We start from the raw sequence: 24,154 nt of genomic DNA, 5'->3' as shown, positions 1-24,154 counted from the left end.
GCCTCGATCGCGGTGCCAGCGTCAGGCGCTGCATCGCACGTAGCCTCCGGGTCGACTGGCGTAGCGTTAAACGTTTTACCAGGTGTAGCATCAATCGTAACATCAGGTATAGTTTGAGGAGGGACGTCAGGTTTTTCGAGTTTTGAGTTAACCGTCGCCGCCGCGGGCGCATCGTCAAACGTAGTGCCGGGCGGAGGGTCCGTAAAAGCGTCAGAAGTACCGTCTGGCATAACACTCGCCTCGGCTTCATGCGCGGGCGCGGCGTGTGTCACAGCGGGAGCGTCAGAAGTATGATCAGGCTTTACACTCGCCTCTGCTTCCGGCGTGAGCTCGGCGTGTGTCGCAGTGTCGGGAGTGTCGGGGGTGTCGGGGGCGTCGGGGGGCTCGGGGGTGCGGGGAGTGTCCGCGGCGCGCGCCGCGGGGGCCGCTAGTCAGTGCGGCGAGGGCGCGGCGTGCGGCGCGGCGGGCTGCAGCGGCTGGAAGGCGGAGCCGAGCGAGGGCCGCAGCGTGAAGGCGGGCGCGCTCGGCTTCATCAGCGACACGCCCGCCGGCTCCGCGTACGCGCCCTCGCCCGCCTTCAGGTTCACCTGGAACGAACGTCACCGTGCGTTGGATTACATCACGAGTTACATATCGATACCTTAATTCGCAAATCGGCCAACTCCACTTTTTGTCAACAATTTTTTTTATTTATTTTGATAGTAAATGGCGTTGAACGAAATCAAAATAAATTATATTTAAATATAATAAATAAATAAAAAGTGGAGTTCGCTGATTTGCGAATTAAGGTATCGATATGTAAAAACTTTCTAGTATTTCTTATAAATAAGTTTACACATGGCAGTGCAGCAATAAATAGCCTAGTGGTTAAGAAACTCGGCTTCTCGATCGAGGGTTCCGAGGTTCAAATCCCAGGTACACACCTCTGATTTTTCAAAATTATGCGCGTATTAAAAATTAATTATCGCTTGCTATACGGTGAAGAAAACATCGTGAAAACCTTCATACCTGATATTTATAAAAAAAATCTCAAAGGTATGTGAAGTCTACCAATACGCACTTAGCCAGTGCGGTGGACTATGGCCTAATCCTTCTCATTATGAAAGTAGACCCGTGCCCAGCAGTGGGACAGTAATGGGTTGATGATGATGATGATGATGATGAAGTATACACATACCGCGAATATAATACATTATAGCTAAATAGCACGAATATAGCATTATAGAAAGTCTATTAAACCCCAATATCTCTTATTTCTTCTATTCCACAAATGTTATACTGTCAGTAATAAAATACATACTTTCTCACAACCATCTGGAGGTTCACGAGCCAAGAATCGATTTATCTGAGGTGAAGTGCCGAGTTTAGAGCCATCGAGATCGGGAGAGGAGCAAACACTACCGCCTGAAAAAAACAAAATAATTGTATTAGGACCACTTCATTGCTTTACATCATAATCTAGTGCAATTAAGAAGCTAATTCCAGAACCAGTCTACTTAGAACTCTGGAATCATACCAAAAAATAAAACAAAGTTGTCATTGTCTTCATAACTACCTACTGTGAATTGTAAATCTATAGAACAAACATTTCAATGTGTGTACCAAATTAATATAACATACAATTTGGCATAATTATGTTGAAATCAAAACAGAATGGATTATGTGAATTGCGTTCATGATACTATTCGTTAGGTGGTGTAACACTGTTTGCATGACCTATGTAAAGCCTGGCAAGCTTTTGTATATCAACTAAATAACACTAAATTAAAGTGAAGACGTTCAGAACTGTGTGTTAGTCAAGTATTTTGCACAATCCATGAACACTAAATGCCAGGTATACAAAGGTTCACTACTCGTAGTTAAAATGAAATGTTAATCGTGATGTTCATATCCGTTTCAATTCCGTCGCGCTAATCGCAGTACTAACAAAACAAACAAAACTATCTGAAAATAAAATCTAAAGCGTAAGGAATGTTACATGCTCGGGTCTTTCAAACTATTCATGTTCGGTGCATTGTTACTATTGCTGTAAGTTGCATGGGGATGTTGTTACGGTGCGCTTGCGCGGCAATTTTTTAGTGCAATATATTGTTGCAATGTTATTTGACATAATAATGATATTGTGTAACAATAAATCTATTGAAATTAATAAGTTCTATAACTATATTTCAGCACATAGTACTGCAATTGTATCATAGTTTTATATAGACCATTATAATATTATAGAATGTGTAAAATATAATATTTATTCATAACCCATAAAGGTTTGAGGATGTATGTGTTACGAATAATTGCAATATTATAAATATTTCTATTTGCATTAAACTACATTTACTTTAATATTGCTCAACAATATTGAGTCAAGATAGTTGTTATGATGTCAGTTATTGCAGTCAACATATTGCACTAAACATACAGCCAGTTGAAACGCATCATAGAAAGCTCATCTATAATATTGTTTAAAGACCTGCTGCTAGGAGCTCTGCGGACTCAGCGCTGGACAGCGATCCCCGCGATGGCGAATCTACGCCCGTAATACTTGTTTAAACATGTTGTAACACTACACTCACAGTACACAATGTATGGCTACGGCGTATTTCTTAAAGTATGACAGTTACAGTGTATTCTCAATTGAAGTCATGTCTTAAAACTAATATAAATACTAAATAGTACTTCGCCCGCGCGTTCTTTGTAAAAAAATAATTAAAAAAAACGAGAGTATCGCCAGCTTTTAAATCTTTTTCTTCTACAGTCTTCTACATTAATAAATAGATATATAATAAATGTTGAATTTTCATTTTTACACGTCTTTTAAAAATCTTTCAAATATATTTGAACAGAATTTTTCAGTTATAATCCAAGAATATGTTGTTATTAAAACTCGGACATATTTTTTACGTGTTTATGTATTCTTAGTAACTATATAAAATAAAAATAATAGTACCCAAACAACTATTAAAGTTTGAAAAACAAGAAACTACTGGTTAACCCAATAAATTATGTATTATATAGATTACCTGATGAGTGAGCAGTATGACAGAGGTCGTGAGGAGTCTGCGTGTTGACTGAACGTCGCAGCAGCTCTGCAAGCGGTGCACGGTGACCTTCTGGTGTCACCTGAAAGTATTATTGGTTCCATTTTAAATACCTCTACATTTTTTAAGGTTCCATACCCAGAGGGTAAAAACGGAGTCCTATTACTAAGCCTCCGCTGCCTGTCACATGGTTCTATCTCCTGAACCATAATAGATAAACACTTGAAATTTTAAAGAGTATGCTTAAGGGTGGCCGCTATAACAACAAATACTAAAATAAAAAAAGTTAACAATAAATGTGGGTCACTATACAAGAAACCATTGATACACAACTATTTCATTTTCTACAGTGAAACCAGTTAATTTTAGAAAAAATGAAAAATAGTAGGTCACCGGTCTCCTTTGGGAAGTCAGCCAAAAATAACTGATTTGTCTGTGCAACAATTTTTATTTATATTACAAGGTCATTTATTTTCAAGTCCACAAGTTTATGTTTCTTTAAGAATGTAAATATTGTTTGTAAAGTGCTGCATGGCGTGTTTATAGAGTAAAAGTATTAACTATACAGAGCAGTGTCAAGCACTACTGTGTTTTGGTTTCAAGGGTGTGGTAAGGGAGACATACTTTTCCAGCATTCCAGCGTTCTAGCTTAGTCCTCAGAGGTAGCGGCGCATCTGTGGTCGACCACAGGTTTCTATCCTATAATATCTAATCCTATCTGGGCTTGATTGCGTATATCCATAGGCAGTGGTAACAACTTACCATCAGGTGGACTGCATGCTCGTCTGCTACTCCTATATTACATATAAAAAAATGCTGCATGATGCGTCTATAGAGTAAGAGGGTATGGTAAAGGTTACCTTATCTCGTAATCGGTCGATATGTGGAGTTTGAGTGCCGCTGGCTGGGTACAGGACGAGTCGCTCTATCTCCTGGTTGAGGCCTTCCACTGATGACCTCGCTGCTCTTAAAGGCACGCTGCCACTTCCGAAACGAGACCCTGAAGATATACAATATATTATCTTTTTAATGACATAATTATGTATAAAATATAAAATATGTTATAAAAACCAACCAATGCTCGACATAGGCCTCCTATATACAGAGGAAATTGTACAGTCACCATCCTGGGTTGTATCAGGTTGGCGACTATATCAGGTTAACGCACGCGACGCTGCTGCCCATCTTTACATTTCAAACCTTATGTTGAAGGGAGTGATCCTATTCGCGGATGACAACAATACAGGTCTTTATTGTCATAAATCCATCCGAAATAATTGGCTCATATACCATGGCTCCAAATAACTTTATACCATGATAGACTCTTGTTTACTCCACCTACCAATATACCTTATAACGTTATAGCTTGGGAACTTCCAATATTAGGGCAAAGTCCTATTGGACTATAGAAACAATTAATATACTCACAGAATCCAGGACTCATAGTATGGGTTGAGTAATCTCCCGACGCGGTCGGTTTATGCGGCCGCTGCAGACGGCTCCTCAGGAAGCGATCTAACTTGTCGTCCTCCGAGCCCCTAGATGACCGACCTGACACTCCGCCTCCCTCGTCCGTCTGCGCCAGAAACAAAAAGCATATAATATGAAACCCTTGAAAAAGTTAGTTAAAAAAACCCTCATAGATAGTATCTAAATAGGATTGATACTTTTATTAATCCAGCCCACAAACTGAATTAATTATGTAAATAAGGAGAGTAGATCACAGCGCTGGCCAAGTGCGAATTTGTAGACTTGACACACCCTTAAAAACTTATTTTTTAACTAACAGACATGTCACGATGTTTTCCTTCGCCGTTTAAGAAAGTGATGATTAATTTCTTTTTTTTTTATTTCAACTTTAAACAATCAGAGGTGGGTGCTTGACAAACAGTTCAAACGTCGGTCCTCACAACCATAACCATAAGCAATAATAGGGATAGCCTTGCGTTAGCAGGGGCTAATAATTTGAATATCTACCCTAAATCAAAGAGAAAACTCTTAGCAAATCATAACAACAGCATGTTCACAGTAGCACAGTATTCTTGTGCACATTGTCTTTAGAATAATAAACCAAAACTTTAAAAAAGATTTTCTCAAAATAATTATCAAAACTTGTATTATTTCTACAAAACTTTGGGATTATACATTATATCGTTTCAATTGCAATATAATTCAAGGAACATATTAATAACATACAGATTATAAAAACATTGCATATAAACTTACTTATCATATTGTATACATAGATAGGGTTGTTGTTACCTATCAAACAGTTAGAAGCTTCTCTTTGGCTATAATGTCAAAATCATTGTACTCATTTGATTCATTCACATGCATAATGCATATTTAATATGCACCTCTGATTTTTCAAAATTATGTGCATATTAGAAATTAATTATCAATTGCTTAAACAGTGAAGGAAAACATCATAAGGAAACCTGGATACCTGAAAGATTTATAAAAAAAAATCTCAAAGGTATGTGAAATCTACCAATATGCACTTGGCCAGCGCGGTGGACCATGGCCTTAACCTTCTCATTCTGAGAGGAGAACCGTGCCCAGCAGTGGGACAATAATGGATTGATGATGATGATGATGATGGTGATTATTATATCTATTTATCTCTCTCCATATTTATTTGATTGAAAAATTATAACATTCAGCTGACCATTCTTTATTATAAAACCATATTTGATACTTATTATTATTACTTTTTATAACACACAAGTAGCATACAAACACATACTCCACCTGAATTATAAGTAGCCACTGCTGGACTTGGACAACTATAATCAACCCCAGATAGGATTATAGTATTGTCTACAATGTTGAAGCGTTGCTACTCCTGAGGCTACATATGAATGTCTCATATAAGTGTCCTTATCAGACCCTTCAAACCAAAACACACCAGCACAACAACACTGATGTTGTGATATGAGAGAAATAGGTGTTTAGTTTTGTACATCTATATTAACTAGTTGATATAAATAGAAAAACTATTATTAAAAACATGGCTTCATTTTATTTAGATGTAAACCATAGAACATATAAGATAATTAAGACTAAAATTCTCTTACTTGAGTAGATTTATCCACTTGTAGCTGGCCAGCGTGGTAGTAATAATCCCGTGACCATTGTCCTTTGTGATATAGTGTGTCCAAAGATGCTGTGCGTCTGATCACACTGGCTCCAAATCTTCCTTTACCTGTAGTCATTAAAAAACATGATCATTATATATATAATAAAGGATGAGCATCAATCCTTAAACACAAGATATCAATATGGCTTGATAGAGGGTTAATCATTACTACACATTATTAATAATTAATCTATCCATATTTTATTAATCTATCCATAAGGTAGAAATTGTCAAGTGTTTATTTGTTTATTTATTGATTTAGACATACCAACAGCAAAACATATAAACACACACACACAAGTGTTGAGCTTTGATAGGAAAGTTTGGTTATTAATAAATGCCCCAATATTAATTGGTACAAAGAATTATAAATAAAAAAGTGTTATTTTTTTTGTATTATCTAAATAATTTTTGACATGCTATTACCGCTACTTTCATGAAAATAAAAACCAACTCATCATAATAATAATTTATTATATTTTCTTTAATTATCATAATGTCTATTTATCATATTTTCGTTCATGCCTTGGACGTACAAGACGCTTAGCTATATACCATATACATCTTCAAAATATAACATTCTTTATTGAAATGCGTGGTAATTCATTAGGCATTTAGCATACCAATAGACCTCAGACCTCAGGTTCTACCAAATAAAGATACAGTCCATCTAAATAGTAATGCCTAATGCCCAGTGCCCCTGAGGACTAAGCTAGAGTGCGTCGAAAAAGTATGTTTCGCTTATGACACACTTTAATTATTATTACATGGTGTCTTATTCTCTATTACAATTTTTTTTTTTTTTTTATATATAATATAGGGGAAGCAGACGAGCATGCAGTCCACCTGATGGTAAGTGGCTACTGCCGCCCATGGACATCTGTAATCAACCTCAGATAGGATTAGATATTCCTACCTGAGGTCGGCCACAGATGCGCTGCTACCCCTGAGGACTAAGCGGAAACGCCTCGGAAAAGTCTGTCTCTCTTACCACACCCTTCAAACCGGAACACAGCAGCGCGTAACACTGCTGTTATTAGGTAGAAATAGGTGTGGCGGTGGTGCCCCCGGAGTCGAACCACAAAGTGTTCTACCACCATCAATTATGATATATGCAAAATATTGGTTGTATTTTAATCCTCCTCAATAAGAATGAATGATGGAGATGACAAGTGAATAATTTAAATACAAGTATTCCACTGCATGTATCATATAAAAATATTGCTTAGTAACAAAGTCTATTTATTCACCAAACTTTTGTTAATATGATTTATAATAGGAAATCTGTCTACTCAATATTCTTATTATTATTTTAAGAATAATAAATCAAACATGAAAATAATATAAACAAACTTTGAAGTACTTTGTATCCTCAGCCTTATTAATTGTAAAATTCATTGTAAAAGGAAGTTTACATGCTCAAATCTTAACATGATTGGATGTTAAATTTTGAAAGTAAACATGCAACAGCCATAAATATTACCATGTATCTGAGTATATAAATATAGAAGAATGATTTATTATAGAAATAACACTCGTAATATTTTATATCAGTACCTAAACTGGAATATATCCAAACAGTATTAATATTAGTTTGATTAATTAATATAACCGGATTCACTATTTTAGCAAAAATTGCTATGAATTGCTAAATATAACTCTAAAGAGTAAGAAATTACTAACCAGCCCTTTTATAAGCCCCATTAGCTAAATACAATACATTGTACAAAAAATGTTTTAAGGGCCTAATTAATTGTATTGAGATTCCAATTAGAATATTTCAATATTTTTTTTAGTTTATTTAGGTAAATAAAGTTTACAGTAAATTGTACTTTATTCCTATAATTGATACAACACAATAAAATATTTATCATCATAATTTTTAAATAATAATTTGAAGTTACAAATGACTCTTTGTTCATGAAAGGCAGTTTCAGTAGATTTTCAAGGCCATCTTAAAATACGCCTATAAACAGTTTTGTGATGTGACAGTAACTATTAAATTTAAGTATCTGTTTAGGAAATAGAACTAACCTTTGTAATTGACGGCCCCAGGACTCCGCTGGCCCGAGAGGGCATGGTCCGGCGATATCCGCCGCCACAAGTTGGTGGGCGAGAGCGTCGGGCTGTTCCCCGCGTTCTTCTTCAGCCCGCCGCCCTTCATCACCGAGGAAACCGGCAGGGTCGCGCGCATCGGGCCCTGCTTGCCCACCGGGCAGTCCGACTGTTTTCGTACACGTCCCGACATGTTCGCTATCTACTGCAACCGTTTCACTAACTCCAAAACCTTACTTTATCACCAATCCGAACATTCAAACCTAACCAAAACCTTTAATGTTCAACAAAACCATCAAAATCGACGACGCCGCACGGCTTCTTTGTAGAGGGAATTTGTTAGGCCCCGATAAATATAGTGGATCTTACGTCCGAGTACTAAAGTTTTTTACTGCACGATATGGTAACTTCTGAGTCCGTAAAACGATCAAAAAACATAAACCGATTACATTTGACCGTCATCTAGCACTTATTAGATAAAACAGTATTCTATACGAGTCACATTTTTTTCTGTACTACAATGGATGAATGAATAAAACTGACAGATGACATCGGACATCGCGCCATTCTTTGTCTATCTTCAAATGAACATTTTACTACTTGCCACTTTTTTATGTAACGAACGAAATAAAAATAAGAGGTGTAACATGGATTAGTTATTAAAATGAAACAATTTATAGCTACTCGTTGGCATTGCAATTAACAGCTGATTACTCCGCCATGACAGGCTGTCTCTGGGTGATTCTGGTTGCCATGCACAGATATAGTATTATACCAAAAATAATCGCATACTTCTAAAAACCTACAGAGGACAAAAGAATTTGGAAAAAGACAATGGAATAATAATAACTTCTACTTTCACAAAATTATTATTGGTATTTTGAAAACAATTAGGAAAATACCTGATATAAGATAAATTAGAAGATAAATTTAGGAATATCTATAAACAATCCATCATATAACAACTTCTCTTAAAAAGTGTAATTATTTCTAGTATACTATCTTTATCATTTTCTTTATAACAACGTATGTTAAGTTAAATAATAATAAAAGACACTATGGGGTCAAATATTTTATTGGAAATAAAATAAAATTTAATCCATTTGCACGTAAGTCTAGCAAGTATAAGGAAGGTTAAAAACTGATGGTGATTACATTAATACTGTATACTACGTTTTGTTTGTATATCATCTAGAAGTATCCTCAACTCTTCATCTTCAAATCGGCCCTCTAGGGAAGGAATCAGGGCTTTTGCCTCTTCTGGAGTCTCTGGACAAAGATTTGCTAAGCTGGCTACTTCAAATTTGTGCAACTTTTTCGACTGCAGTAGACTGAAAAATAAGAAAATTACAATTATTTTTAATATGGTTATGTTTAATACAATACATTGAGAGTGGATTTAAGATGACAGAATGATCAGTATAGGGTTAAATGTGTTTGTTTGTTTTGTAACATTGAAGCTGCAGTCCTCCTGATGATAGCTACTACTACCCATAAACACCTGTAATCAACCACAGATAAGATTGAATTCCTACACAAGGTTTGCCACAGATGAGTTGCTACTCCTGAGTCCTACTATGTTGGTCTCCTTAAATATGGATGTCACCCATACCACACCATTCAAACCAAAACACAGCAATACTTAACGTTACTGTCATTAGGCAGAAATAGGTGCAGTAGTGGTGCTGCCAGAGTTGAACCAACCCCAGAGTGTTCTACCACCTTCATTTGCTTTAAGGTTACATTCCTTAACAATGCACCACCAAAGACCAAGGGACTAATCACTACTGATTTTTTACAAACTCAGATGTTCAATAATAATATTTTTTTTTTATGATATTGGAGTAGCAGACGAGCATGCAGTCAACCGTATATCTCTCTTACCACAACCTTCAAAACGGAACACAGCAGCGCCTAACACTGCTGTTATTAGGTAGAAATAGGTGTGGCGGTGGTGCCGCCAGATCCGGATCACAAAGGGTTCTACAACCTTTAAATTGATTTATGATTAAGACAAAGATATATTAGACCTAGGCGAGGTTTTTTTGTTAACGAGGGTGAAACCTTCCTGGCGGGGCGGTTCGAGCTCCCACTGTTGCCGTCCACAACACCGGAAGCCCCTTTTAGTCGCCTCTTACGACAGGCAGGGGATACCGTAGCCCTATTCTGGTCCCGGAACTACAGGGACAAGACCTAGGTGAGGTCTACTTACTTTCTAACCGCTGCAATGGTTTCTTTGTTTTTAAACTTTTTAAACATATTAGTGTATGTGAGGGTTTTCATGAATACTTCAGAGAATTCTTGTTCTTCCTCAGCTGACTCGTTTTGAGCTTTCCTGTGCTCTAGAAGCATATCCACTTCTGATATAAGCAGCGTTTCTGCATTTTCAAATTCTGAAATTTACGTTTTTAATTTTAATTTATGTACGTTTTTCTGTATGGGTTTTGGACACTTTAAGGAGATAAAATAGGCAATTATAGTTACAATCAAACTCTTCGACAATAATAATATAACAAGTATAAGGAAGTAACAAGAAGTAATCAAAACAAGACAAAATATGTAATCAAACTGAAAATTAAATAAATAAATTCTCAGTGATAATACAATTAGAAAAGCTGTTTTATAAACTTTTACCTTTTGGAAATTGTAAATCTGCCGCGTCTTCTTCCACAACATCTTGAATTGGTCCGGACATTATATTTGAATAAGACTGGTAATACAATATTTGATTAGTAAAGTATGTATTTTTATAAGAAAGGTCCTCAAAATCGTCGCAAATCCTGAAAAACGACAACTTGCATCCAAATCAATAACCTCACTATTGTGTATTGTTTACTATTAAATTAATTTCAGTTCAGTTCATCTCAGGTTTAGATTTTTTGAGATTGACATTGACATAATATATGCCAGTATTATGAATTGTCACTGACTCACTATCAGTAGGTAGTGTCAGTGTAACCAAAGAGTATAGTAGTCCATATAGAGTAGCAAGATGGGACTTCATATCTACCGGTCTCTCATATGCCGCGTCTGCGTTTGCAATATGGGGGGGGGGGGGGTGGGTAGTGGCGATCGTGAAGTGGCGCTAACCCCTTTAGGTGGGAGTGTGGTCTGGCCTCAGCCCGCTCGTATATCGAGCGTGCGAGGTGGACCACAAACTCCTCCACGGACTGCATTTTAAGGTCGCGCTTCAACACATCGTTCCTGACGTAGCGACCAGCCCCCGCGATCGCTCGCAAGGCCAGGTTCTGCTGCGCCTGGAGACGCTGCCGGTTCGACCTAGAGACTAACGCGTCTCTAGGTCGAACTGGCAGGGCAGAAGGTGAGTCGCGAACGAATGTAGGTCTTGTAGATACCTAGTTTCGTTCGTAACGGTAACCTGGATGTAAGCACCGGTCGGAGCATCGCTCGGGCCACTCGGGTCTGGTGGATCGAGTGCTCCACCTGCGGGGTCATACGCAATGAGCGATCGATGCTACATCCTAGGTATTTAACATGGGTCTGCCAAGCTACCTCCGTTCCCCGGAGACGTAGCGGCGACGGCATAATAAGCTTGCGGCTGAAAAGTATTGCGACTGTCTTACCGACATTGACAGTCATGCGCCACTTCTCCAGCCACATAGATAGTGGGTCGAGCAGGCGCTGCATCCTGGCGGCAGCTAGTTCAGCTCGGCGGGATGACGCGAGTTACGCACTGTCGTCTGTGAACAACGCGAGCATGACATCCCGTTCCTACTCCTCCAGATGACCGTGAAGGGTGGGAACGTCGTTGGTGTATAACGAGTAGAGCCACGGCGAGAAGCAGCTTCCCTGCGGCACCCCCGCACATATGGGCCTAGGGTTTGAGGCGACGTCCTCGACCGAAATATAGAACTGCCGCTCACTTAGAAACTATCAACCGTGTCAGCCCCGCCGGGCAGGTGTATCCATCATTTTGCCTACGAGCCCACTGTGCCATACATGGTCGAACGCCTTCTCGATATCCAAACGCCGATAAAGACGCCGACATTGTGACGACCGTAATTGAGCTCGGATGCCAAGTGATGGATAACCCGCGTGAGCTGTAGCATTGTGGAGTGGCCGGTGCAGAACCCAAACTGCTCGTCCCTTATATTAAGGAACCATATAGAATGTCAGAGTGTAACAAAGTCCATATACATAATGAGTAACGGCTGGTCTAAAAAATCTACTAATGGCCGGTCTCAATAACCTATTAACCTTTAACGCGTTAACTAAAAGTTACATTAGCATTAGAAATTTTAACTTTTACTATTGATTGATAAAAAAATGTAGTTTTTAGATAACTTACGAATAAAACGGTATTTCTCCGCACTTTTTCTTCGATTTCGTGTCTTAACTACACATGTCAGCATTGTTCCGCGTAAATTACGCCATGACATCCATTAGATGGCTGACAGAATTGTCAGCCGTTTAAGCCATTTAATGGCTTCCTTCAATTACAAGGCGGTGAGATATAGATATGGCTCTTTCTAACCATCATAGAAACTTATCTATGGTTAGAAAGAGCCATATAAAAATGACATCGAGCGTTTCAATAACGTCACAGTATAAGGATATATAACGTTTTGGAGGGTAACTTTAGTATAATTAAAGATTGTCATTGTTTTGCGAATTCGTAATTCGTAAATTCGTAATTTCAGTAAAAAAAAATGACTTTGTGATGAAAGTGACAATGAAATATATGAGGCTGGCATATTCGACTATACTGCTAATACAGAATCTGTAGACCGCGGAAAGTACCGTCGTATTAAGATGATATGAGGGTGAATTATCTATGAGGGTGAATTATCAGACACTGAATTTACGTATAGATTAGAATTAATATTAATATTAAATATAAAAGTAATAATAATATAAAAGTAATATTGATATATTATTCATAAAAATGCTACCATCTTTGAAGGTAACATCGTCTCGGTGAGTAAAAAGTTACATTTATTATATTATATTCAAATTGTTATATACAGACCATGATAATATATCTATGATACAGACTGTAGGTATTACTTTCATTTAAGACGATACATGGAAGATGATCGTAGACAAGGCTGTACTTGATGGTCACGACCTTCAGTCATGAGGAATCGACTAAGAAGAAATTACATAATATTTGCCGAATAAACAATATCAGTGATGTGGAACCAGGAAGTACCGACGGAGCAAGTCGATATTGTTGGAACAACTGACTAACACCCAAATCATCATGTTCGGCAAAATTTTATAAATAACCACCGTAGTCTGCAAATGTGAATGTATTTGCTTAAGAAAAACCCAAGTAAAGATAAAATTTTGATTCGACGAATAATAAAAAGAAAATTGGTTGGTAAAAAATTTAACGTTTATGAGTTTTCGGTTTAGGAACTTGTATAAGCAAATTTGTTAGGATATTTAGCGGTCGTTGTACACATCGTCACTGCACACGTCTTGTAATTTGTTTCAATTTTAGATATAAAAGCTAAATAACTCCCAATTTTCTTCTCAAGATCACATATTATGTGTAGCCATCAGTGTAGCGTTGTTTGTTTATAGTGTATTGTGTAATGTGTTCTCATATATTATTTTACTCTTTGGTATTGTGAATTGTCATTACGTCATGAAATGACACTTGACTGCCTATTTTAGCGTGTCGTTCCGTTCACCGTAAATAAATTATGATTTTTATTAATAAATAGCCCTTTTTTCGAAAAAAATATCAATGAAAGGCATATATAATACGTATATGAATTCATTAAAACAGTTTCCCAAATAGTGTCTTGTAGCCAATTAATAATTAAATATTGTTGAAAATAATAAAATGAATAAAAATAAATAAAAAAATAATGAACATTTAGTGGTACGGAAGCCTCGTACGAAGGTCGACTCGTACTTGGCGATTTTTTTAGTATTATTAATGTCAATTGTCAAAGTCAATGTCAGTTTTTAAATTTCTCATTCTCAATGTTGTGAAATATAATTTCGGTATTTCTACTTTCAATTTCAAACTGAATAATGTTAGCTTTAGCTACATAACTGCTTTGAGTTTATTGAATTTAGTTATTACATTTATAGAAGAGTAAATTATACTACGCACGTTATTCTGTGGTACCAATAATCTATTCGGCATGTGCGTGGTAGGGTCGGATGTAGTGTGATAATATTATATACTTTTCCAAAAATAATGAATGTTATTAAACATATTAAACAAACGGTGTCAAAAACACCGACAAAGCCAAATGAATCGTCGCAGTCTTACACCCCTAAAGGTCAATACAAATATTTATTTTTTATCATAAAATCTAAGAAGCAAATGATTATATAGTTCACTCGATTCTGTGGTCACCGCCGCCCATGGACAGCATTACTCGCTGAAGTTGGTTACAAGTGCATAAGTTGGAGTCTGTAAATGTTTCTAATCACACCCCTCTAACCAGAACATATTAGCTCTTAACAACATTAGTAACCATGTAAAACTGTTTTTAGCAGTTCATGTATTTACAGTGGACCCCCGATAATCCGGCCCCTGTCTAATCCAGCGCCCCCTGTAATCCGACATGACTTTGAATATGTATTACATATGTATTTGATAATCTTGGTACATATGCAAGTGCATTTATGCTTAATTTTATAATAAAACATAAGCTCTCTATTGTTATTTAATTTACTAAATTCGACATACATAAATTAAGTATGATTTGTACTTCAAAGTATCTACATATAACATAGAATCTTATCATTGGACATGTAATTTGTCGGATTACAAGGTACTCGTTTGTAAAAAAAATCCAGACTATAGGGGGTCTTAGGCAGTGCTCTATAATCCGACAAATTCGATAGTCCGACACAGCCCTGCATAATGTTTGTCGGATTACCGGAGGTCCACTGTATATGTTGATGCTGACTGAGACACACTTATAGCAATCATCAAAGCCCTCATCAGGATTGGCAACGCTTCTGTAATCAGCTTTACATAGTACCCAGCTATATGAAGTGACTGACAGATTTAAATCAGCGACAAGGACCACATAGCAGTGATGGCCTAGTGGTTAAGAAACTCTGCCTATCGATCGAGGGTCCAACGTTCAATTTCCAGGCACACACCTATGATATTTCAATGTTATTGTTATTAGAAATTAATCATCATTTTGTAAACAGTGAAGGAAAACATTGTGAGGAAACCTGCATACCTTAGAGATTTTTAAAAAAAGTCTCAAATGTATGTGAAGTCTACTAATACGCACTTGGCCAGCGGAGTGGACTATGGCCTTATCCTTCTCATTATGAGAGGAGACCCGTGCCCAGCAATGGGACAGTGATGGGTTAATGGTGATAATGATGAATGACCACATAACCCACATGACCAAAATGTGGATTGCTTATTTGCTACCTCTCTTATAAATACAAACTGTTATCCAAAAGATAATTCATAATAAAATTTATATTTTCCAGAACTACTTACACCAAACAAAGACAACACAGGAGTTTCGAAGACAATATTTATGCATGTCTCAAATTTCCACCGTTTGCTATGTGACTGGATCAAGTTGATTGATAAGGGCACAAAGATATGCAAGTCCATTGCATTATTGAACCTGCATGATAGTAATGATGACTACTACCCACATCGGGTAGAGAATCTCACTGATAGTCTTCTTGACTCACTGTATTCTATGAGAGATATACTTGACAGTAAGTTTAAATTTGTATTCGTAGCTAATAAAGTTCCTTTATTAATAAAAGTTGATAGGAGTGATTGTATTACTACAGGATTGCAGTAAAAACACTTCAGAAACGTAAAATAGGCAACTAATTTCATCACCAAAATTAGGATTCGAAGGAAATCTTTCAAATCACATGTAGTGTGACTATCCACTACGATGATAGTGCTCAGCAGTGTCAATGCATGTATGATCAGCTTTAAGTAAGACTCCTCTTTTAGATGGAGTTCTACAGACTACCTAATAGTGACCACTCACCACCAGGTGGATTGCTTACTTATTTGTTACTACAATAATACCTCGGACTTCACAATTGGTGGGACCGAGTGATAACCACGTAAGTCGGGGAATGCATGTACATACTATTGTATGGTATGATTTCGCATGTGATGACTTCGCGGAAAAATACAAATGTTTACATAAATAATTTTAGGGTTAGTAAGCTTATTTTTTTATAATCGGGAATTGCAGGACACTCAAACTTGTATTATATATAAATACTTTGTTTAATCCTATTGTGCACTCTAAAAAAAAAGTTTGATATATTTTTTTATTTAAGTCCAAGAAATAATTACATAATCAATATAATGTTTAGTTTATGATTAATTTTATTGCAATATTTGTAGAATACACATCCATGTTGTATGGTATTTAACCTCCATTGTGCTGTTTCTTTACAGGTGTGAAAATCCTGGACAGTCAACTAAAGGCACTTGCGAAGCTGCAACCTGAAGGCACTCCAGTCATCTTTACATGGTCCGCGGCACAAATATCTGAAAATATCAGCAAGATGTATGCATTAATGCAGAAAGAATACAAACTAAAAGAAGTCATTACAGGTAAATTTATGTACTATAAATCATGTATTCAGCTTTATTAATATACAAAAGTAAAGTTATTTTATGTGATGCTGTTTGGTTTGAAGAGTGAAGTACGGTAAATACTTATCTGAGGGGTTTCAACTTAGCTCCAGGGCTTTCAAGGCATCTGTGGTCTCAGCTACAAATATTATCTTATATGACATTAATTACTGATGTCCATAGGCTGCAGTAACCACTGAGGTGGACTACAAGCTCATTTAAAAAAAAATAGTTTGTATATAGTACCAAGTGCAAAATGCTAAAAAGGTGACAGTGGTACCCTCATTATGTATGTAACATCAAGGCCTTTCGCTTAAAAAACATATGTTGTAACTATCACTTACATGGAATTATATTAGCATATTAGTTGTACGAATATCAATCAAGAAGAAGTGCCTTTTAACTATTCATTTTTAACACGCTTTTATTAGCTTGGGTTGTATGTATGTAGGTATGTATGTAAGTAACAAGTAACGGAATCTTTGAACCTGATTTTTATCGACTTTAAACGTTCAGTTTGATTCAAAATTTTGAAGAATCATCAAAACCCGATGACAATACACAATTTTAATAATTTTGTACCATTGTCCTTATCAACATCCTCAGGATTAACGATTTTCGAAGCGAGATTGTTTGAGCGCCTTAGAGAAAGTTCATCGCAAAGTTATTACATTGCAACAATTATTGCTTTTAGTTCTGTTATAGCGTGATTTTTAGATTTGAAAATAATAATGTTAATAATAATTTATTTACAGAGAACATTGCACATTGTCAAGATGAATGTCTAATGGAAGTATTTGCAAGTGGGTGGGAATTTGATATATATTTTAGGGTATATGTCAGTGATTATTTATTTGTAGAAACTGGTTTACCAAGTGTATTTTAATTATTTTATTTTTGAATAAAGTTTTTATTTTTTATGAAGTTATGTAATTGTTTTAATTCATTTTAGGTCATTTACCCATAATCTCATTACCTGTAATTATTTCAATGATTTGAGTATTTGAAGGATATGGTGAGGGTTTATATGGACATTCTAGCTCAATTTTCTTTTTAGTGGTAGCAATGCTACTATGATCAAAATTAGGTATAGTTGAGAGAAAGACTCGATAAACAGGACTTATTGATGGCGTAAGGATGATCAAATTCCGGATAATTAAATGTATAACGAAAGAGAAATATGAGCACTTTGTTTAGGGGTCTCAGTAGATATGCTATTCATCGTCGGTGACCAATGGTTTAGTTGTTTTTTTGAAAAGTTTAAAAAGTTGTTTAGTTGTTTTTAGAAACTGATCCAGCGATCAAAAATAGCAAGAACGCGTTCTTAATCATTGATTTGATATACTTGTGTATGAACGTGAACTTAGGCTCTGTATGAAAATAGAGGTCTGTGGTATAAAGCGTAAGAGAGAATTACAGCACTTAGTGTATACTGTAACAGACTGTCTTCACGCAATAATCGCGGTGAAAATTCTTTTTTAACGCGCTTTTATTAGCTTGGGTTGTATGTATGTATGTAGGTATGTAACGGAATCTTTGAACCCGATTTCTATCTACTTCGAACGTTCAGTTTAATTCGAAATTTTTAAGAATAATCAAAAACCGATGACAATACACGATTTTAATAATTTCGTACCTTTGTCCTTATCAACATCCTCAGGATAACCGATTTTTGAGGCGAGATTGTTCCAGCGCCTTAGAGAAAGTTCATCGTAAAGTTACTAGACTGCAACAATTATTACTTTTTAGTTTCAATATCTGTCATAGCGTGATTTTTAGTTTAATAATAATGTTATGTCCCTATAACTCAAATGTTCTGAAACATATCTATAATGCCACAGTATAAGGATCTATATATAGATATTTATATAGATATTTGTACGGTTTGTACCGTGATAATGTAGAATGATTTTTAGGATTCCGTACTCTAAGGGTAAAACGGAACCCTCTGCTGTCTGTTCGTGTGGGCTCTATCTCTTAAAACGTAATAGATAGACGCTTGATTTTTTTACAGAAGATGCACAATGGTGGCCGATATAACAACAAATACTAAAAATTAATTAAATAAATATAGTTCAAAAAAACTAAAAAACACACTTTTATAATAAAATCAACTAAAGAGTAGAAAATTATTTTCAATCTAGGAATCATTTAACAGTAAATAGTATAATTGTGAAAAAAGCGTGGGGTGCCCCACACTTTTTCCACAATTATACATATCTTATAAGAATGATGTTAGTTGCCGCTGCTTGAAGGTATGAAAAAGATACCATTTCTATGGTAGCATTACTTGAATGCTAATGCGAATGAATGAATTTCCAATTATATTTGTATAAGTTACGGATGTCTATGGTCTATGGGTGACAACTCTAATGATGACCACCATGGCTAGTGATTTGCATAACAAAGTTGTGACGTTGACTGTGACCTACACAATTTCTAGATAATCTCGATGGGTAGCAAGGCCGAATCTATAGCAACGCCTGCCAAACATTACAACGGTTTTAGGTATACCAGTAAAACACCGCATTTCGTACTTGTCAGTAGGTAAAGGTTATTTAAAGATTTGTAGGAGATAATTTTAATGGCAGTACGGTACAAATAGGAATTAATTAATTAAAGTTTCTAAACACAATATATACACAACATAATATACAGAGACCGTAAAACCACGAAATAAAAAGGTTTATTTTTTGGTAAAACTGTTACTAATGGAAATATTTTTTTTTAGATTATCTACATATCTGCATATATGTTAAAATCTGTAACTACGTAGTTTATGTAATTTTAGGGTTAATTCCCACTAACATTCTTAAGGACAATAAAGTAGCATGCAGTCCACTGCATCGTAAGTGGCCATTGCGGTCCATGTACACCTGCTTTCAACCTCCAGATAAGATTGAGTCCTGAAGTCGGCCACAGGTACGTTGCTATCCCAGAAGACTAAGTTGGAACGCCTCTCGAACGAACGTGATTCTCCAGAGCTAGCCACAATCTTCAAGCAAACACACTGGGTCGTTGGTTCTACCACCTTCAATTACCTCTTCCATAACTACTTACAATTTTTTAATTAAAACCAATGCATTAACTTACAGTCTTACACGAAAAAGAGATTATCATTTATTTTCTAAGACTTGTGAGGCCCCAAATACTTGTGTGCTCAGGGGCCCTGACTACAAAACTAACATCGTGATGTTGACATTAACATACGAGATTTATAGGTACATTTATTTATACTTTAATGATAAAGGTTGTGTACATAAATATTATTGTTTTAAGATTACATTTAAAATAATAATTAATGATACAACAATTACAGTGATTAATTTTATTTATAGCCATGGTAAGAATTACAACTTCTATATAGGTAATTTGCATATATAAATGTACCCCTTTATGTGTTTTTTTATTAGAGGAAGTTAGGAACACTAGCCAGTTTCAGATTGGTTTTGGTACCTTTTTGGTGACATGAGGGAATCCTTTAAAAGGTATCCGGTGCTGTGGGATCGACACCGGGTTATGTGGGATTTTTACCCATTAATCCCCTAGGGAGCTGTCCTTAGTGGACGTGGAGGACTCCGGGTCCAACGAAAACATCCGTAGTCCTCAATGTGCGTTGCCCTTATAGGGCTCTGCCTTAGAGGAGTAATTTGAGCTCCACATAATCTGGTGTTTAAGACTTGAAATTAACTCAAAATCGAAGGAACTAGCCTAAACGAATTGGCTATGATGACGATGATTATTATAGGCATATAGCATTCGGTTATTAACTTTCTTAGAGAAAGTAACGGATTTAAATATTAAACAGTTACTTTCGATTTAAAGACAGGCTTATGTTGTACATATCTTAATAGTAAATTACCTAGTTCTATTCACAAATACCTACTGCATTTTAAACGAAGTCTAGACTCCTATTTTTGGATACTAAATAAATGACATCTGAGATAACATTAATGAGTCATTTACATGCAGATCGTTCGCGCTGTCCTAGACGTAAGAATGTTCTTGGCAAAACAAGCAGACTTCAATGTCGTGTTTTCTTTAGCCGTTTATCAATAGTTATAACTACACAAGGAAAAAACCGTAGAATAAAGACACAGTATAGCGATGATCAGTAGTTTAACAATCAAGCGACTCATTATTGGAAACCAGTGCGTCATATCTTAAATTGTCATGTACGAGGGTACGTTTTTAAGTTCGCGGAATGAGGGACAAGGAGCGAAAATAAAATGTCAAAATTATTTTTCTTTTTCTACATATTCTCCTGCAAGACGAATGCATTTTTCAGATCTTTGTATTAACTTATTTAAACCCTCATAAAAAAATGTTTTGTCCTTGTCGGAAAAATACGAGGAAATTGCGTCCTTTACTTCTTCGTCTGTAGAAAATTTCTTTCCACGAAGCTCTTTTTTCATTTTTGGAAAGAGATAATAATCGCTGGGAGCCAGGTCTGGACTATAGGGTGGGTGATTTAAAATATCAAAGTCCACCTTATGCAGGGCAGCCAGTGCAATACGGCTCTTGTGTACGGGCGCATTGTCGTGCAACAGCAGGACACCTCTGGATAATTTTCCTCGTCTTTTTTCTTTGATGGCTTCTTTTAACCGCTCCAAGATTGTTGCGTAATATTCTCCGGTTATAGAGACACCTTTATCTTTGTAATCTATTAACAAAATTCCTTCTGCATCCCAAAAGACTGTCGCCATGAGTTTGCCGGCCGATTGTGACACCTTAAACTTTTTAGGAGGTGCTGTACCCTTTTTATGCCACTGCATGGAGTCTTGTTTAGACTCAGGTTCATAATGGTGAACCCAAGTTTCATCTCCAGTAACAATTCGATTCAGTACAATATCCTTATCTTCTCCACAGAGGTTCAAAAACGCACGGGAACATTCAACGCGCTATTGTTTCTGAGGCGGCGTGAGCATTCTCGGCACCCACCGCGCGCTGACCTTAGTCATGCCAAGATGGTCATGCAGAATTTTAAAAATGGTTGTATCCGATACTCCAACCATTTCTGCAAGCTGTTTCTTCTTTAGCCGAGCATCTTCCAGTACTAATTTTTCGACTTCCGCTATCGTTTCCGGAATGGTCACCTCAACAGACCGTCCTGGTCGTGGGTCGTCTTCAAGTGAATCCCTGCCTTGCTTAAAAAGGTTGTTCCACTTGTAAACCATCGTTTTTCCAGGGCAAGAGTCCCCGTAAACGGATGACATCTCTTCCATTATGATTTGCACAGACTTTCCTTGCTTGGTAAGGAACTTTATAACGGCGCGATGCTCGATTTTCTCCATACTTCCAATTTTCTTCCGGATTGAGTTGTTTAATTGTCGATAGTTTTTAAACTAATGATGCAATTGTGATAAAACTTTATATTTATACTATTTATGAGTCACTTAACACGTACCGCCCTTAACGAGCCCGCTATCCCCCCTCCAACCCTGCCATTCCGCGGACTTAAAAACGCACCCTCGTAGTTTTAGGGTTCCGCATCTCAAGGGTAAAAACGGAAACCTATTACGAAGCTTCCGTCTTCGTCTGTCTGTCTGTCCGTCATAGATCTGTACCGCATCTCGAACCGCAATAGATAGATACTTAAAAGTTTCTCACACCGTGGCTGCTATAACAAATACTAAAAAAAAATAAAAACGGCCCTTATAAAAGAAACCGTATTGAACAGTAATAGGTAGACAGTTTAAAATTTCACAATGCATCTACTACGATGTATGCTCTAATAACATACATCAAGTAAAAACAATGAAAATTTGGTGGTACGTACAGAACCCTTTATGTGCGAGTCCGACTCGTACTTAGCCAATTTACATTTATTTCTATGTAATTAAACAACTGATTATGCCTTTACTATGTTTTAGCTAATTGTGTGCGGCGCCGTCGTGCGTAGTATGTTTGTACGGGCTTCTCCGCGACGATGAGGCAGATAGCTTCATTGTTCCCTTACTTGAGTCAATATAGTATGGAAGAGCGAAATGTGTAGAGTAGAAACCATTTAAATCATTTTTTATCACGAAAATCATATTTAAAAGTATGTACACGCTTAATAGACAACGTTTCATTAAAGTAAGAAAGAAAAATGTATGAAGGGCCTACTTGAATAAGCAATATGTTATTTTTTAAAGTTAAATACCGTATGAAACTTATCGGGAATAAACTCTTATTCATAGATCAAACCATCTTAATATCAATAGATAAGCTTAAGCGATACTGTTAAACGATCACCTAGCCATATCAAACAATCTTCACTTAAATAGCACATTTGGTAGCAAATTCTGAGTAAAACAAATCGTTAATAACTAAACAAGTACTTAAACTAAATAAAATCTGAACAATATTGCTGTACGACAACTAAGTATTTAACCATAAAATCGAAGCACACAAAATCAGTAACATAGCATGTTGATAAAATATAAGTGAGTGTGCTTCCGGAACACTTAGAATCACCTTTAAATTCTTAAGATTAAAAAACTAGTATTTACGAAGGCCGGAACAAATTAAAAAAGGAAACTTTGTTTGAAAAGCAAGAGCAAAATTTGCATTATTGTATCTAATATATTTATTTAATAAATAAACAACGTGTTCCGAAACACAAAACTGCAACAAGAGTATCTTAAATAATATTTAATCTAAACGCATAGATTAGTAAAGATTACTCACTCCTAACAAGAAAATGTTCCCAGTTTTGAGAATTAAAATAGTTGCGTAAAAAAGTTTTGCCACGTCTCCGTGCTAAATTGTCCCAAAAATATTTAAAATAATTATTTATTCATTACGTAAATTACCCAGGATTAGTTATATATTCGTAAATTTTCTCTAAAAATGTTTTTATTTGTCAAGAATTAAAAAAAAGAACTTACTAAAATAAGCCGTTTGTGACTTCATTCAATTTCAAGGCGGCGAAGTATCTTTATAATCTATGTCTAAACGACTCCATATCTCCCGCTGTTCAGTTTCCTTACGCGACCTATAATTTCGGTTAGCGCGCGATTTACATCACTCGTACACCGCTTACGATACCAGTGACATTCAACGGGCTTTCTCCAAAAGCGCGTACTTCTTCAATTTTTGCAGCAGAGATGTAGCCGTTTACCGTCGTGGCCGACTCGCGCGGTAGATTACTATTGTTTGTTACTTATGTAGTTTGTTTATTTTGTCTTAGTGGAGTTTCGTTTAATTTCGCAACATCTATGTAGAAAACGTAATCTAATGATACAAAATCGTACACTTCAATTTTGCGCAAAATCAGCATCGTAAACCGATTTAGAAAATGGGTCACCTCATGAGGAGCGCCTTCGTGATTGGAATGGGGAAGGATTATGATGGTAAGAATCAATT

General features: G+C 36.4%; 4 protein-coding genes across 6 annotated transcripts in view; 2 read left to right on the top strand and 2 right to left on the bottom strand.

The window, feature by feature from the left end:
• Positions 1 to 430: 430 nt before the first annotated feature.
• LOC140757448 (protein FAM117B) lies at positions 431 to 8,971 on the bottom strand. Its single transcript, XM_073093165.1, has 7 exons — positions 8,209 to 8,971; positions 6,113 to 6,240; positions 4,464 to 4,611; positions 3,896 to 4,035; positions 3,018 to 3,117; positions 1,301 to 1,404; positions 431 to 587 (listed from the first exon to the last, which is right to left on the bottom strand). The coding sequence occupies exons 1-7, from the start codon at positions 8,420 to 8,422 to the stop codon at positions 432 to 434; spliced, it is 990 nt and encodes a 329-aa protein (XP_072949266.1). The 5' UTR covers positions 8,423 to 8,971; the 3' UTR covers position 431.
• A 317-nt stretch (positions 8,972 to 9,288) lies between these two features.
• Positions 9,289 to 11,148, bottom strand: Polr2D (RNA polymerase II subunit D). The gene is made up of 3 exons (XM_073092724.1): positions 10,864 to 11,148; positions 10,442 to 10,622; positions 9,289 to 9,560 (listed from the first exon to the last, which is right to left on the bottom strand). The coding sequence occupies exons 1-3, from the start codon at positions 10,922 to 10,924 to the stop codon at positions 9,386 to 9,388; spliced, it is 417 nt and encodes a 138-aa protein (XP_072948825.1). The 5' UTR covers positions 10,925 to 11,148; the 3' UTR covers positions 9,289 to 9,385.
• A 2,988-nt stretch (positions 11,149 to 14,136) lies between these two features.
• Positions 14,137 to 24,154, top strand: part of LOC140757447 (uncharacterized) — a 114,686-nt gene continuing 104,668 nt past the window's right edge. Inside the window, exons 1-4 of one of the 3 annotated variants that reach the window (XM_073093163.1) lie at positions 14,137 to 14,492; positions 15,676 to 15,915; positions 16,625 to 16,783; positions 17,560 to 17,722. In XM_073093163.1, coding sequence (XP_072949264.1) covers positions 14,408 to 14,492; positions 15,676 to 15,915; positions 16,625 to 16,783; positions 17,560 to 17,690 — 615 coding nt within the window. In that variant the 5' untranslated portion in view covers positions 14,137 to 14,407 and the 3' untranslated portion in view covers positions 17,691 to 17,722. Of the gene's footprint in view, positions 14,493 to 15,675; positions 15,916 to 16,624; positions 16,784 to 17,559; positions 17,733 to 24,154 lie in introns of those variants that run through there. The other 2 variants (XM_073093161.1, XM_073093164.1) reach the window with 2 other exon arrangements.
• The window catches only part of LOC140757443 (uncharacterized), a 78,133-nt gene continuing 77,800 nt past the window's right edge, over positions 23,822 to 24,154 (top strand). Inside the window, exon 1 of the mRNA XM_073093149.1 lies at positions 23,822 to 24,141. Within this exon, the coding sequence (XP_072949250.1) occupies positions 24,087 to 24,141 (55 nt within the window). The 5' untranslated portion in view covers positions 23,822 to 24,086. The remainder of the gene's footprint in view (positions 24,142 to 24,154) is intronic.

Source organism: Epargyreus clarus, unplaced genomic scaffold (assembly GCF_041222505.1).
Source record: "Epargyreus clarus isolate Ecla_fem2 unplaced genomic scaffold, WU_Ecla_fem_2.2 ptg000004l, whole genome shotgun sequence".
NCBI classification, from domain to species: Eukaryota; Metazoa; Arthropoda; class Insecta; order Lepidoptera; family Hesperiidae; genus Epargyreus; species Epargyreus clarus.
This window is presented reverse-complemented; position numbering and strand designations above follow the sequence as displayed.

Coding starts and splice junctions, on each gene's coding strand:
- LOC140757448 (XM_073093165.1), bottom strand. CDS start 8,422: ATGTCGGGACGTGTACGAAAACAGTCGGACTGCCCGGTGGGCAAGCAG. Junction 4,036..4,463: donor TACTATGAGTCCTGGATTCT/GTGAGTATATTA, acceptor GTATATCTTCAG/GGTCTCGTTTCGGAAGTGGC. Junction 3,118..3,895: donor TCGACCGATTACGAGATAAG/GTAACCTTTACC, acceptor TAATACTTTCAG/GTGACACCAGAAGGTCACCG.
- Polr2D (XM_073092724.1), bottom strand. CDS start 10,924: ATGTCCGGACCAATTCAAGATGTTGTGGAAGAAGACGCGGCAGATTTA. Junction 10,623..10,863: donor AGATTTACAATTTCCAAAAG/GTAAAAGTTTAT, acceptor CGTAAATTTCAG/AATTTGAAAATGCAGAAACG. Junction 9,561..10,441: donor ACCATTGCAGCGGTTAGAAA/GTAAGTAGACCT, acceptor CTTATTTTTCAG/TCTACTGCAGTCGAAAAAGT.